At 48.8% G+C, this 16,909-nt stretch overlaps 1 protein-coding gene across 1 annotated transcript; it reads right to left on the bottom strand.

Annotated features, from left to right (window-relative positions):
- Positions 1 to 1,157: 1,157 nt before the first annotated feature.
- Positions 1,158 to 16,727, bottom strand: LOC131272057 (nuclear cap-binding protein subunit 1). The gene is made up of 7 exons (XM_058273674.1): positions 16,565 to 16,727; positions 15,125 to 16,460; positions 14,956 to 15,059; positions 2,331 to 2,578; positions 2,023 to 2,266; positions 1,622 to 1,950; positions 1,158 to 1,554 (listed from the first exon to the last, which is right to left on the bottom strand). The coding sequence occupies exons 1-7, from the start codon at positions 16,608 to 16,610 to the stop codon at positions 1,441 to 1,443; spliced, it is 2,421 nt and encodes an 806-aa protein (XP_058129657.1). The 5' UTR covers positions 16,611 to 16,727; the 3' UTR covers positions 1,158 to 1,440.
- Positions 16,728 to 16,909: the final 182 nt, after the last annotated feature.

Below are 16,909 nucleotides of genomic sequence, written 5' to 3'. Positions count from 1 at the left end.
CTGATCGGTTGAAAACACAAAACGAACAGCGCCAAGACCAGAGCAAGTAATTAAGAAAACAGAAGAAGGAAACAGAGAATCACCAGACGTATTGAACACTAAATGAAAAAAAAAGAAAACAAAACATACATTACAGAAAACAAAAAACAATGCACACAAACACTCAAACAACAACACCACTCTGATACTATAATGATACATTATTATTAATCCTGAGATCGGTTGCAGATCCTAGGATAGTAAAGACAAAAAAAAACCTATACTTTTAGCTTCATCTAGTCAGTTGCTTGAATGTTTCATCCGTTTTGAAAACTAAGCGAGACAAGTACGAGTACGAGAAAATAAACGATATGCTTATCATACACAACAGCAAAATAAATGCAGCTATGACAAAAACGAACTGGACTTTCAGTTTAGCGACAAGGAAGACCAATGCGTTTGCGAAAAAAAAAGAAAGAAGGGGAAATCATACTCCTTTTGGCGACAAATTCGATAAGGTGAAAAAACGAAACCACAATACACAAACACACTCACATACACCATGGGCAAGAGACTTTTTTCAGGATTAACGGACAGATGCACCCATGCGACGAATTTACACACGATTCATGATCCACCACACCGATTGAGCGCTTTAAGCGAAGCAGGGCAAAGTCACACCTTCCCGTACATAGAAACACAGACAGTACAGCGGAACACCATGTCCTCAAGTATTCCAGGGCCTAGGATCTGCAAAGTGTCCGTTGTTCTACTAAGACATTCATAGGTGGTATGTGGTTGTTTAATTGTTACATCAAATATATCTGACGCAGCGCACTGAAGGCTGCCGCGGAATGCGTAAAATGTGCAAAAAAAAAAACCTGCAAGGTCAAAGACAGTAAATTCCATTTAATCAATCTAATGATAACGAACAAGGAAAACAAAAAAAAACCCAACAAAACTATTAACCTATTATTATGATGTATGGTGAAAATCAATAAAAAATGAGTAAAAATCAATAAAAATTATAAAACAATATAAACAAAGGCTGGTAAATTGGATGGACAAAGAAAGAAACTCATATAAAAAAATACACTATCGACATTTATGTGAATTTTTGATTATCTCCTTTCTAGCTTGTAGCTTGATATTATCATATGGAGCATCACCAATTTAAAGTAAAACATAGCTAGCAGCTTTGGTAATGAAATTGTCTATATTCATAATTAATTTGACACTGAATCGTGCCCTTTTCTGTTTGTTATAGTCTTTCATTAACTCATCATTTCACTCACAATCGTTTCTCTCTCAGATAGTGACGAGTTTTAAAAGATAAAAATGACTATAGCTAGTTCCCTCCCGTGTGCAGCGCAGCCTTCAGTACCAACCCCACCATCGATCGAGTCTGGAAATGAGCCAAATTCTCCGTCGAAAGCAAGCGTGCCTTTAGGCAGTGTGTCCTTACGCTCGAAGAGCCGTGAACTGGTGAAACACGTCCAATATATGCGGGTCAAGATCCGACGTAAAGAGCAATCCCTCAAGTGTGCTGCTGTACTTTTGCACTTGCTCGTGGTGCTGAAAGAATACAGAAGGGAGATGAATCGAGTGTCCGTCAAGCCAACTCCTTGTAGCAAAGGCTTACCATCATAAAGACCTGCTGCAATCGACCAATTGTCCAGCGGTACCAATCGGTGTCATAGTCTCGCCCGTCCGTATCGCACTTGACCAGATGTTCGGACAGAATCATGATGAAACGCTGAAAGATGATCAAAAACAGCCGCTTCTGCTCGACGTAGGCAGCCTCCAGCTTTTCCTCCATCCGTTCGACCTGCTCTTCGGTAGGCTTTTCACCGGACCCATCCGCGTTCTTACGGCGCCGCTGCGGATTCGATGATGATTCATCCTCCGACTCGCTGGACGATGATTCCGCTGTCCGGGCAAGTTTATCCTTTGCATCGTTCATTTCACGACCTGGAAAAAAGGGACCAGGTTTACACATGTGGTCTACACCATTGCGCAGTGAATCGGGTATAAAATACTCACTCAGTTTGGTCACATGTTGGTTCATCTTTTTGATGGTCAAATGAAGAATTTCCCACAAATACATCTTTGTGAATTCGCCTACCATTTCCTTGGAGAAAACCCACGTTGCGACGGCCGAACATTCGACGATCTGTACCTTCAACAGCTTATCGACGATCACAACCATCATCTGCTGGTGATCAACCCACAGCTCGAACATGTTGTGCAAAATGCAAATTTGAGCTTCCTCTGTGTCCGCCAATGCCTGCAAATGATTAATTGTATACAAGCAGTTCCATCATAGTGATTAAAAGCCAACTAGAACTTACCTTGAAAACGGTGTGAAATTTCGAAATGGCAGCGAACGTATGGGAAAAACTCTTCGAGCCCAAATTGAGCAGCGTCTGCACAAACACGTCGATCTTCAGCGGATTGTACGTCGTCTCGGTCATATCCGTTTCGGAGGAATCGCCCAGATTTGGCAAATCGTTCAGCTCGTTTAGCACATCATCAGCGTTGCACTTCTGGCGAATGGCCACCACCAACTTGTGGGCAGTTGCTGTTCCTGGTAGAGACGCTGTTGGAACAGGAGTATTAATCATAAAAGCTCATTCGATTGTACTTGGTACTTGTGCTACTTACTAATGTATATATTTGCATGCAAACGAAAGATAAAACTAGCTACGAAGCATTACAGCGATTTACATCTCACCTAGCAAGCCCCCGGCAGTGTACGTAGAACATCAAGAATGCTAGCCTACTGTAAAGTATTTGATGTTGAATCGTCAAACCTCCAAATGGCAACACAAACGGGTAAGACAAGTCGTCGCTTTCTAGGATCTACCAAAAGGATAGTTGTCGCTGGGTGTTTGTAGTAGACGCAGGTAAAAGTAGGGGAAAATCGCTTTCAGGTCTAAAACATACTTTTGCGAGGATTGTTGTGATTCGCGCTCGTTTCCTGCGATGCGAAAAAAGCGATCATAGCCTACTTTATCCTGTATCCCTCGACTGGTCGTCTCTACTACAAACATTTCACCGCTAGCTACCATTTTGGTAGACCCTAGAAAGTTATGAATTGTCTACTTGATCCGTTTGTCTTGCAATTTGGAGGTTTGTCGATTCAACATCAATTACTTTACAGTAGCGCTAGCATTGTTGGATGTTCTACGTACACTGCCGGGGGGTTGCTAGGTGAGATGTAAAACGCTTTACAGTTTGATGTTCTCTAATTTTTTGTATACCCATCTTAAAACACGCAACTACAGGTGGATGAAGAATGAAAGCGAGCGATGATCGAAGATGAAAATACAAACAGCAATCGCACAAACAACTGCACGAGAAGATGCACTAAGAAAGAGAAACACTCGCAGCACATTCCGCGCAATGGTAAAACATCACTTTTACTACACGATCTCATGTAAATTCCAACGCTCACCGAAATTGGCAACATAATCACCTTGGCACGAGAGAGAGAGCTTTTTTCGTGTGCTTTATCTGTGTGTCTGGCCAAAGAGAATAGACCGACTGACTGTGTGTTTGTCGATGCACGCGAGCGCAGTTAACTTTTCGCGATATTTCACTGCATGCAGCCACTTGGCACGTACTAATGCCACAGGATGGATGGACGGTGTCGATCACTACACCCTTCACCTGACCCTCCCTCTCCTCGTTGCGGAGGGATCCAAACTCGACTGCACACTGTCGGGATCAACTGAGTGGAACTGCTGCGGTAGACGCATTAGGCCGCTACCGATAAGATGTGCTCGCCCCCGCCTGCAAGCAATAACTCTCGATTAAAGAGTTTCGCCACTTTCATCGAAAGAAGTTGGTTTAAGAAAACTACAATCCAATTCATCTGCGAGGGGGGAGCAGAGAGCCTTAGTGAAAACGGACCCGCAGGGAGCCGGCCGCCAATCGGATGTTCACAGTGCAGCAACATACCACCCACACCCTTGGGCATATCATATGCGGGCGGATTGCAGCATCGAAACCGCAACACAGGAGCGGTGTGCAGTTATGGTTAAATGACTTGTTCACGGAGCGCTTAACGCCCGCCGTTGCAAATGATTGGGTTTTTCACTCACGTGCATAAACGCAAAATTGTTTTTGGGAAATTAGCTTTAATTAACGGTCCGCGGCACATTATCCGCAGGTGGCAGGTGGCTTTCGGGCACGATCACTGACTGCGGGAGGTGTCAATCTGGGGAAGCATCATCCGATCAAGGCCGAGGGAGAAAACATAACCCTACACTAAAGGCTAGTAACAAACAATCTTGAGGTTATTATACTCATATTAAATGAATCGCCTGCCGTTAATTGGAAAGCATGCATGCATCGAAGATAGGAAGGTTTAATATGTATTAAGGAACAAGTATTATATGTTTGGGCAAGACATGATATTATAAAACCAATTGCTACATCGGGCGAAAGGCGGAACGATAGAACTAGGATATGAAACTGAATGGAAACAACGACCGATCGAAAGTATTATGTAAATTCAAAACACACCGTACATCCACAGCACCGAATAATGCACAGGAGAATAAAATCAACTTCCTTGTTGAAGCTAATCGAACAAATTTGGTTATGAAACGAAAGGAAAGGGAAGTTTGGAACACTGTTTTACCTATATGCCGCCGCCCATCCAACGATTGATCCACCACCAAAAGGGGTTTCCGTTCCAGTGGGGTACTTTCGTGTGAACTGGCCCAAACAGAACTGCCACTATTGCGCAAGGCTCACATATAAATAAAATACAAATAGATCTCAACACTATGGCACCTTCATGAGTTCATGTCAAACGATTGCAATTCAACGTGGAACTGGTGGCTTTTTTAACGATTTGAATCGTTATGCCTAACTATGTGAGTATGTTTGACATGAACTCAAGTTGATTCATATACTACTGCCTCAATGCACCATGTGTTTAACACAAAGTACCAACACACAACAAACGGTATCTCATGTTGGAGAGCACCAACTCCGACTCTGAAGAAAATATGTCCCCCGGTGACGAACTAAACCATATTTTCACGGTTTTATGAGCTGCACACGGAAGCAACGCCGCCGTTCTTGCATTGTTTTAGGTCACAATCGGCGGCTAGGATCAAGCCGAACTGCACTTCACCGGTGGTGCCCATTGTTCCAACAAAATGGCAGATTTGTATTCAAATGTTTGCCCCGAAGCATTTGTTTACGCTAAGAGCTGTTCGCCTTGATATGTCGCCGCCACTGATGGCGCACCGAGAGCGAGTACTCGAAAGGAAGCATTTAAAAAAAACAGGCGGGGTTCGTCACTTCCGGGAAGTTAGAGGAACCAGAGTGTTAGAATTAATCTTTCACGAGGACCAACAGGAAAAAAACATTTGACGACGAGAAAATCGAGGTGAATGGGGGGTTTCGCCGTTCGTTGTTTTATTCTTTCCCTTCAACATAACCTTTTTTTCACGGACGTAACACGCACCGTGACGTTTTCCTTTCGCAGTAAATGTACTCCAAACATAGTGCATTCGAGTGTAAAATTGATCGAAAGCTCATATCGATCGCAACACACGTTAGCTGACGGCAGGGTTGCTGGCAGGATAAACTTTCACTCAACGGCACGAGCATTTTCCCGGCACAGGAATCGAACTTTGATGGTTTTCAATTTGTTCGAACATTTTCCATACTATTTAAAATCAAATCTATGATAAATCTGATTATGAAAGAAAGGGAATTCCAACAGATAAAACAATGGTCATAGATAGGGAGAACGATCTACTGCAAATGGGATTTAATTATGCTGCCTCGAAAGTGTCCAAACGAGAGAGACATTTATGCAACTTTTAAATACCACGAACGACGCTTCACCACCCCACGTTACTCCGAAGGTGTGCCCAAATGTTTAAATTTTTCGCCATATCGCAACCCCCACATACTTATAAACTAGGAGCAGCTGAAGAATGAGATTATGCAAAATTTAAAAAACCCACCAGCGCTAGTGACGATCGGCCACTTGGCGTTTGTTATTTGATGACCCCCGAACGAAACACATTCCCTGCGTCTGGCTCCATCGTAAACTTACCGCCAACCACACCTCGTTAAGGTACCCCACCTTATGACACACTCCATTCAAAGCATAGCGGAAATACTTTAGTCGAAAAATGAATTAAGTTTGCGACACTTTCCATCATTCACGCCCCGCGCTCGATCTTGAAAGATCGCACACGCGGTGGTGCCTAAAGGCCGTATTTTCATCGACATTAATTGCTGCCCCGCCGGCCCGATCGTCTCTCGTTTGGGCCAATGTGAAGGTGGCTTTAACTTGCATCAAAAAGGGAGAGAAAATGATCAACTCCGAACGGATGGTAACAGCTCTTAGAGGCGTTTAATCGTCGATGAGACCGTTCCGAAAGGGCGAAAGAAAGAAAGAAAAAAAACTTCCAACCACTACTGCGCGGCCAGTGAGAAAACCCCCCGCCCGCCGCATTGAGGAAAATGGAAATTAATGCACGAATCCGCACCGATCTCGGCGGCTCGTGCCGAACACTTTTCGCAACGGTAGAGGGATGGAAATGCACACGAACGCACGACACGAACGCCGGGTGGATTTTGGGAGGGAGCAACTCGGCGGTGGCGGCCACCCGAAGGGTGCTGGCCGGAGCTAGATGGACAGTTTTAATATGATTTTGAAAATATTACTGTTTGCAGTTAGTGAAAAACGCTCGCCCGAAACGGTTCACATTTAACGGTGGCGCGCTAAGGAGTTGCGATAGCCATATTTATCGTCGATCGATCGATCGATATCGGTGGTGAAGTTTGGAAAGAAGATCGTTCAAACAGTGCACACAGGGTGGACAACATGTGCGGAGAATAGTGTGCGCTTCCTACTAAACACGGGGACCTGGCCTGGCCCTCTGTGCACGATAGTCGTGTCTTGTCAATCTTTGGGAAGATTGATACGAAAGTTTTCCTTCCCAGAAGGCGGATTGCGAACACCTCCAAAGGACCAGAGAGATCCTCGATAGGAGGTCTTGGAAGTTGGAAACACTGTTGAACGATATCCTCAAGTGAATCGCAGTTCGGTGAAGTTGTGCGTGAGTGTATATGTGCCGATGTTCTGCAGCCTGACGACGCTCGTTCTGCAGCTGTACAACAAGACGAAAATCCAGCGTGCGATCCATCACTGTCAGCGGCCAATCACGTTCCGCCATGGATTACATCGGACGTACAATGAACATTTGTTTAATTCTTTTCATGGTAAGAAGACTACCGACAGACAACGTCTGTCTACTACAACACCCGACTTACGAAATAGACATCTCTTGTGGTCCACGGTTCGTCTGGGGTGGACAAGGTTCTCTCTCTCCATTGAAACGACAATGTTGTGCGCCGCCGAGCTGTTGTTTTGCATACAACTCATCAACAATGTTGGCTTCGTACATGGTGGTCTATTGCAACAAACCTTCGGAGTTTGGCTTGCCCAAATAAAAACCATCACTAAAACCTTGAATTTTTATAATCGTTTAAACCATTCCAACAATGAATTTGTTTGAATTCGATAAATTCATCGTTCAAGAGAACATTTTAAATTCTCTACAAACTGTGAGAATTGTTTTAAATGTGTGTCCTCATTCTAACAAAGCAATCAAAACGCTGCCGTGAATAAATCTACTGATTAGAATCGATTCTTAAAAGCTGATCATTTTTCATCACGGCAAACAAACAATAAGCCGAATCGCCAAATAAAGATGCTAGTCCAAACGAGCGGGCGTGTTGGAAGCACCTTGACACCAGACATACTGTGAGCCATGCGCCAAACGTTCTGCTTTCTCACGCCCACCACCCACCGACGGGGCACGCTGCAACAATTGCAAATTATTCATCAACTTTTATGTTCCGATGATGACCACCACGCCACAAACGGAACCTACCTGCAGCTGCTGCTAAAAGACACCGGAATGGCCCGTCGGTCGGGTGTCGGTTTTTGTGGTTCGGTGCTTAATTACGGACGAAATCAACCGCATCACACCGCTGCACTCGGCATGGGAACCCCCTCGTCGGCAGGTTTCGACTAGAACCTATGTTTGGCTATAATGATTTGACTTTGCGAGCAAAGAGTAATGATGGGCGCACTCTGGCTTCAAGGTGACCGTCCATCGCCCATTGGGCTTCATCACAGACAACCTCCCGTTTGAAGAGATAGTGATCTTAAGTCAAGTCACAAATTGGCACAAATCGCTCGTTGAGAGAAGAGAGGAAAAAAAACTAAACAAGCTTCTATCGTTCCACCCTCCGTGTGCAGATATTCATCACCGGCAGCCATTGCCAGTACTACAGCAACCGTGATATCATCCTGACGCCGAACCATCTGAAGACGTACCCGGGCAAGGTCCTGTACTATCGGCCGCGCGAGCAGCCAGCCCCGGCGGAGGAAAAATCCAACACCGCCGCAGTGCCCTGGGAGGAAGTGTTAAAAGAAACCGTTTTTCTTGCACTGAATGATAACAAGACGAGGTGAGTAAATATTTGGTACATCTTTTTGTTGCGAAGTAGAAGAAAGAATCCACAGGTATGGTCACACTGTTGAGTTGTTGATTACAACTTCAACAATCTAGTAGTCTATAGTTATCTAGTAGGCTGTGCTAAGGATGCAGCCAGGATTATTCTTAGTCTGTCTGTTGGTCTCGTCTGTAGTCTGTTAGTCTAGCTAGTCTAGTCTGTGGTCTGTTCTGTACGTGGAAGGAGGAGCAGAATGCTTACTTTGACTTATTCTTACCATTTATCAAAGAAACTACATCAAAGACTCGTTACGTGTGAACGCTAAAAGGTTCGATGTACCTTTTTTTGGCATTTGTTTGTAATCGTAGTGTGCGAAAGGTTCGCCATCAAAGGTTCGTCTCGTGTGACAGTACTTATTCTAAACTTTTCTATCGTCGAATCAAAATGCACAAAGACCTTCAAAGTCGAACGAATCGTAAGGACGACTTTCATTTCTTGAACCACCACTTGGGAGCAAAACTTTACTTCAAAGCGAAACAGAAAGATCGCAATTGCATTTGAAAAGCAAAAGTGCGCCCGAAAAGAAAAGTCTGTCCGGAACGAAGCAGCGAAGTGAGAAGAACCAAGGCGTTGTTCCGCAAGGCTGGTTATGCTAGAAAGGCATAACGCGCGGTGGTATGGTGCGTCCGGTTGTGGCGCCTACAGGGGAAATGTGTATGTTTATGCAAAAGAAGCGAAAAAAACGAAATCTGTAAGCTACTGACGCTACGCTAGTCCCTTCCACAGCGACTTCCCTAGGTTGTTATTACGCCCAGAGAGTTAAGTGAGCATGAAATAACAGTTGAGCGTAAGGAAACTCGACATAAACGACCATGTATGAGTTTTTTTTTTGTTTTTGGGGGGAGAAACATGGAACCGGGATTATCCCAAAATGTGTTCAACCAAATTTCGAGTGGAGATTTTTCATTTTGGTTCGCCATTTTTCCTTCCCTTTCTCTGCGGCAGCCTTCAGCAACAATCTTCTGGAAGCACTGACAATGCACTGCTCCTGGCCAAGCGTCAGCAGAAGGCGATCTACAATGCACCGTACATAGGAGCGGTCGATCTGAGTGTCCCACGGTTTGGCGACATTGTTGAGCTGGCGCACGGTCGGCTCGAGCACGAGGGAGACGAGTCGTACTTTTTCGTTCAGCAGCAACAACAGCCGAAGGATGGAGCCAGTGAGCAGCCGAAACGCAACGTGACCGCTCTGTGGAAGGTGGAACGTATTCGCCATCGGGACGATCAGCGTGGTCATCGGTTCGAGCTGAAGTTTACCGTAGCCCCAACGCAGAAGAAGTTGGATGTGGCGGCAGACGATGCTTCGAGGGATGAGCTCGAACAGAACGATTTACCGGAGGCGGAAGCGCTAGAAATGCCCGGTAATCGCACCTTTATTGTACGGGACGAGGACTATCCCAAGTACTTTGCTCCCCTCATTTCGTCCAACGCCATTCCGATGCTGCGCAAGAACGATCAGATGTACGATCGGACGTTCTTTGATCTGGCCCAACCGCAAGCGCACTCCGGATTCCCTCCAGCCACGCGCTACTACCGTCCAGCGGTTACTCCACCGCAGCAGACCATCACCCTCGGCCAGTACTTGGTGCAGTCATTGCTCGGATCGGGTGGAGAAACGGCTAAATTCCACCATCACCACCATCACTTTATGCCGGGGAAGGTGGTGAGCCCAGCGTTTTTCGGTGGACTTGCTGCCACCAGCAATAGGATCAAGTTCCCGGACTCGTTCACCGGCTCCAGCCACACGGTGCCGAAGTTCTACCAACATATCCACTTCCAGCGCCCTTCGATAGCACCGTTGGCACCAACGGCTCTTCCTGGAAGTTACCTCTTCCAGCATGGCAAGGAAGTACACGCTCCCGCCCCGAGTAACATCCATCAGGACTTTACGAAACTCGGTGACCACCAACGGGGCGCGGCGACGACTCCGTCATTGGATTCTACCGATGCAAAGCCGAATAACAACGGAGGATCAACTGTTGTCGTTCAGAAAGGCACCACTCCATCGAACCATAACCAAATCCAAGTTTTATCCACACAAAAGACCCAGCAGAAACCTCAGCAATTTCCCCAAGGACAAGGACAGCACCAGCAACAACACCACCAGCAATTCCAGCAGGTACCAACCACTCCGAACGGAATCGGCCAGCAAACTCCCAACCCTCCACCAGCGCAGCAACACTCACACGTCCAACAATTCCCCCTGCAGCAGCAGCAGCACGGACCTATCTATCGGCCTCAGGTACAACCGCAGCAACATCAGCAACCCATTCTGATTCATCATCACGCTCATCCGCAACTAACCGCCGCCGGTGGCGCGCCCGGACCCTTCATCCCGCCGTTCGCCGGGCCGGCCCAACCTCACCTCATCCAATCGATCCCCTTCTACAACCCCCAAGGCCAGATGGTCGTCAACCACATCCCGGTGATGGCGAACCACCACGTCATCCAGATGTCTCCCTCGCAGCCGATAGCGATCCCCGTTCATGTGCAACTCTTCCCACCCGCACTCCATCCCGCCGCTCAACTCTACGCACCACAATCTCCTCCTCAGCAGCAACATCAGCAACAACAACAGCAACAACAGCAGCAGCAACCCCAACAGGATGGTCCGATACAAGCCATCCCGGTGCGTATCATGCAACCCATCCCGAATCCCGTCCACCTCTACTCGCCCTTCAATCCCTTTCTACCGCCACTGCAAGCCCAGCAGTCGCCATTCCACCACCATAGCCACCACCAGCATCACCCGATCGTCACCGTGACTCCCAAGACTACCGCTTCCAACTACCAGCACCACCAGCATCACCCTCGTCCTACCACCGTCAACAACAATAACCAATCCGTAGTGACCCCTCCCACCACTGGCCACCAGACTCATCTCCCTCCTCCCTCCTCGCCTCATCATCATCTGCACCACCACCACCACCACCCGTTCAATGCCATCCCCACTGTTTTTAAGTTCACCAGTTCTAATGCGATTCACCCACAGAAAGTGATCGGAGGAGGAGGAGGAGCGACATCCACACCCCAGCCGACCTCCAACCATCACGTGCCCCCCCATCGCTACAACACGCCGATCGTGCAGATCAGTGGACCCTCGATCAGTCCAACGCCGCCGGCGAACGCCCAACGCCATCGTTTCTCAACGCCAGGCTCCAGAGGGTCGTCGTCGTCGTCGTCGCCGTCCACCGCCGGCAGCACCCCTTCTTCATCGCCGACGCCAACATCCGCCACCCGGCCCAGTGCCCGCTACACGCCCGCAGTCGGTCAGGTGAGCGGACCCACGGTTAGCTCCACCGCAGCCAACCATCGCTACGCACCCCTGCCAACGGTCCCGGCTTCGCCCGCTGGTCTACGGGAGAAGTTTACCGCACCGGCGTTCCAGCCGGCCGCTAGCGAATCGAAGCAGTCGCCACGCAAGCTGGAACCGCCGACCAGCGGTGCCGTCGCCGGCGACGCCGTCGGCAGTCCGTCCAATGCCGTTTCACCCAAATATGAATCATTTGGAGTCGAGAACGCCGTTACACCCACCGCCGAATCCTTGCTTGTTCTATCGCCCTCCTCCACGTCGCCCGCCTTGTCAAGCAGCTTGTCACAAAGCCACTCTTCCGGTGGCCCAACCGCTTCCGCCACCGCAACGGCCTCCACACCTTCATTCCGCAGCACTACGCTCGGCGGAGGAGGTTCGTTCAGTTACAGCAATTTCATCGACGCTTCCGGAGCCGTCAGTGTGACGGCGAAGCTGACCTCAGAGCAAACCACCGCAACACAGCACCAGCGCAGCAGCAGCCCGGCTGCTTCCTCCAACCCAACGACTCCGATCTCCATCACCACGCAGTCCACTTTCATTCCGCCGCCAAAGACCTACATCCAGCAGCTCGGGCCGACGATCGGAGTGAAGTATCCTCCGGCCTTCAAGAGCATGCCGTCGGTAACAATCCTGCCGCCGCAGATCGAGACCCCCATCTCGTCCACGCTGAAAACCTACCAGTACCTGAACCACCACGATACGTACGACTTCATTCCGTCGCGCGTTGTCGAGCTGGCGCACGTGAAGAAAATGACCGGCCAGAAGCACCTGAAGCGCAAGAAGAACAACCAAGCGGGGGGTCAGCAAAAGGGATCCCTGCCGCAAAAAGTGGCCAGTTCGCCGGGTGGCGGTATGGGAGCCGCAGGTCCCGCATCGAACCATCATCATCATCACGTCACGGTTACAAGCAGCAAACCGCTGAGATTCTACCCTGGCGATGGACCGGAGTACGCCACGCATCGTCCCGAGGCACAGCTGAGCGTTCAGCTACCTCCGCCGGAGAAGGACTTCACCACGACCTACTACGGTACGCCGAAGCACAACCAGAAGGTGCAGCGTCCGAAGAACTTTGTCACTCCGTTGCATCCGTATCAGGGCAGTGCGTCTACGACTCCGATTCCGGCATCGCACAGCACCCCGCCGCCGCCATCGGTTTCTTCGGCCGCATCGGTTGTGTCGGTGTCTTCCACCCCGGCTCCTGCCAGTAGCACCTCATCGTTCACGTTGCCACAGCAAGATATCGGAAGGAACGTCACCACCTCGACATTCCGCTCCGCGACCGCTTCCAGCACGGCTCATTACTACAAAAATCGGAATGAAAAATCGGATGACCTTACCATCACCACGATGCGCCCGCGTATGATACTCAAGACCATCTACCGACAGTTCCCGGGTTCGTTCATGCCTTCGACGTCGACTTCCACGGAGAAGCCACTCCAGAAGTGGGTACCGAAGAGACCGCGTACGAGCAGCAAGTCCACCAATGGCGAATTCTCGACTTCCACGCTGCCATCTTCTTCCCTATCGGGAGCAATCGAACAAACGGTTGCCTCTTCCGAGCGTGATGTGGTCACTAAAACACCGGTCGTGCCCGTCGTAGTCTCCGTGCGTCCCACCCTCGACCAGCAGATGCAGCGTGTTCGTGCTTCCCGAGGACGAAGCCGTTACACATACCGTCGCATTCCCTCGGGCAATCCTCCGCCGATTCCTACCGGCCAACAACAACAGCAGCAGCAGCACCAGGCAAGCCGGACGGGTCGCATGAGAAGCAACAGCAACTTCAACATCTCCACGACCACCACCACCACCATCAAGCCCATCCCGGCGGTGACCTCTTCCGTGTTCGATAGCAACCGAATCGACAGTCGATCGTTCGAGCAGCAGGAACGCAGGGCGGAGGAAAGCGTTATGGCCACCACTACGCCGAAGTTGAACGGTTCGAATGAAAAAATCAAACGAGATGCCTCCGAAGAAGCGCCACGACAGCAGGAACAGGAAGATACCACCATTCGGAGTGTGGCCGTAACGGAGCAGCTGATTGCCAAGCAGGTCGAGAGCAAACAAACCCCGCTGGAAGTGGTCGAGCCGGAGAAGGAATACGTCATGGTAAAGGCCAACATCGAGCCAGTTGCAACGAACCGCTCCAATATGGTATTCTTCGAAGCCAGTGACGCTTCGAGCGACAGCAATCCGGAAGCCATTGGCCGCTCGATTGGTGGTTCAGCGTTGGACGATCTCACCATGTCGATCATTAACCATGCGAAAGCGATCGTGAACCAGACGGACAAGCCGGTCGTCGAATCGGTAGAAGAGACGACCCCGGCGACATCGCAAACGACTTCCGGTAGGAAAACGGTCGAGAGCAATGAAATTGCACACCGAGACGATGCTGAACTGGAATTGACCATCGAGTCGACAACTCCTGCAGTGGCGAGCACCAGCTCGACTCCGGTTACGGAGACAACCATGAGTGAATCGGTTGCGACAGAAAACGATGCGGACGAAAATGATGGTACGAAACAAACGACAGTCGCTACGAATGTTGCATAGGACTCGTTCATTGATCGATCGGGAACGCAGATACATCTCATGAAAAATAACCACCACCGCTCTTCTCTCCATGGAGACCAGCGGCGTTCATCATTCCATTCATCACCTCAATAGATCTGCGGTTAGCTTAGAGAAACATGCCTTTCTTCGTACTCTAGCGAGAGTTAAATTATTCTTAACATTAACATACTATTTATCGGACGAAAAACGCAACCAAATACTGTGACAAGTTTTGTGCCGCCCAGGGCGCGGCTGAGAAGGAACGATCGAAAATCATAGCATATGATGTATGACGAACTACACAGGATAGCAATTTAAATGATAAAGCGAAGCCAAACACAACACGACGAAACATAAACGCAATCTAGCTAATGACCGAGACCACACCATGCAAAAAGTGAGTATGCTGAGAGACCTCCTTCACGGTGTAGGAGGGTCAGTTCAATTTTGTTATTTTGTTTTTGTCAAAATAAACGTAATTTATAGTTGTAATTGATTGAATAAAAAATAAAATAAAAAACATCATGTGTAGTGTTGTTTTGTTCGCTTACCAGCTCCTTCCATGGAGTACTTGTAGTGGGGAACGGGTTGTTTCGGGATCAGTTTCGCGTATCCTTCCGGCATCATTTCCTTGAACCTTTCATGGTATGAAAATCTGCAATGGAAAAGGGAAGAAATCAGTAACAGTCCGAAGCTGGCGTCCGAGTCGACAAAACGTACCTTAAACACTTTAGTAGCACCTCCTGAATAAACTTCGGCCTTGGATGCTCGTTTTCCAGCAACAAACAGCTATCCCAATCGTCCCAAGACCAGCGGAACTGAAAGTTGCTCAGATGGTACGAGAACCAATTCGCGAATCGGTCAAAGCACGACGTGTTCATCGAGTCGATTCGCATGAATAGAATTTCGGTGGCCTGCGCAAGCACCTGCGGCATCTTCGACGGTTGCTGCTTGCACAACTCGATCAGTATCGACCCGTAGCAAATTTCCAGATAGCGCGGCGTGGGCATGTGGAACAGTTCAGCGAAAATCACCTCCACGATGCAGTACTCCAGCGGGATTTTCTCCTTGTAGGATAGGAAGAGCAGGTGCAGCGCACACTCTTTCCGCTCCCATCGATGCGTTTCGATGATCGAATGCAGATGCTCTTCGATCAGGAAACGCTCGATCGAGTGCGCACCCGGTAGAATGGGTCCCGGGGGGCAATCGGTGTAATCGAACATACGATACACAACCCACGGCATCGGGTACTCGAATGAATCCTGATGGGGCGGCGGATGAATAACGGGGATGTTGTGCTGCAGCGCCTCGCAGAGAACCGAATCGAACGCCAGGTACGGCCGGGGAATGTGCTTCTCGGTCCAGTTGTCTTGGCGCAGCTTGCGTATCTGAGCCCACAGACAGTCGAGGTATTCTTCCTGAGGGTGTGGCGCATCCACCGACCAGACGCGCAAGGCATTATGGTGCTTCTTGGTACGCTTGTTTAGAAACACTTCGATCCGAACGAGCAAGTTCTCCAGCGCAGATTCTTTCTTCTCGTACAGCTCACGGCCCACCCACGGCAGGGTGGAGAGCACCGCAAACACGTACCAATCCCGGCGGACCTGCGGAACGTTGTCTTCGTTGGCCGCATCCACCATGCTGTCCAGCAACTGAAGCAGTGAGTTGGTGGAAATCACATGGCAATTCACCAGATCGGCTAGGAAACGTAGTGCATACCGGGCGGCATCCCACTGGCACTGTTTCAGGCTATCCTTAAACGTCTTCACCATGTATTCGACGAATTCTCCGCCAAAGTTGTAGTTCTTGGCATTCATCAAACCCACCATCGTGGAGTAGATGGTACACTTTTCGGGCATCTTTATCGGACACTCGGAGAGGATTCGCAGGATTTTGCTGCGAAAGTTCCCCAGATCGGACTCCAGCACCGACACCAGACCCTCCAGGTTTGACTCCAGCGATGAGGTGCTGTTTTCTCCCACCTTCAGAATCAGGGCTTCCAGCCGTTCCTCCATTTCCTGATTTTCCGACACCCTACGCCGCTTTTTGTTGCGCTCTGTCCGTGGGAGAAGCAAATAATCATACAATTACTTCATCTACCATCTGTAACATTGACCGCCAGACGCATTTTGTAGGTTAGCAATTGAAGCAAAATATTACCTCCGTAAAAGTCCCCATCGTCCTCGTACGCACGCCTTCGATTCATACTGCTGCGTTAAACTGTTGCGCTGCTCGCTTACAATCAATAGAACGATTTCTTGTGCAATTTATTGCAAATTAAACACGAAAATCACCAAAGAAACTTGTTCACGGAAAGATTCTTCACTTGATTTTAGCACCGACGACGCTTCGGCTCGAATGACAGTTCCTTTGACAGAACATCGCGGCATCACGGTGGTTTACCATAGTGAGTTGAAGTGTGCATCTAGATGAAGACCTACGTAAGCAGAATCGTTTTTTGGAGAAATTGAATTGAATACAGTCTGTTCTCGAGTTACGCGGTTC

This window comes from Anopheles coustani, chromosome 3 (assembly GCF_943734705.1).
Source record: "Anopheles coustani chromosome 3, idAnoCousDA_361_x.2, whole genome shotgun sequence".
NCBI classification, from domain to species: domain Eukaryota; kingdom Metazoa; phylum Arthropoda; class Insecta; order Diptera; family Culicidae; genus Anopheles; species Anopheles coustani.
This window is presented reverse-complemented; position numbering and strand designations above follow the sequence as displayed.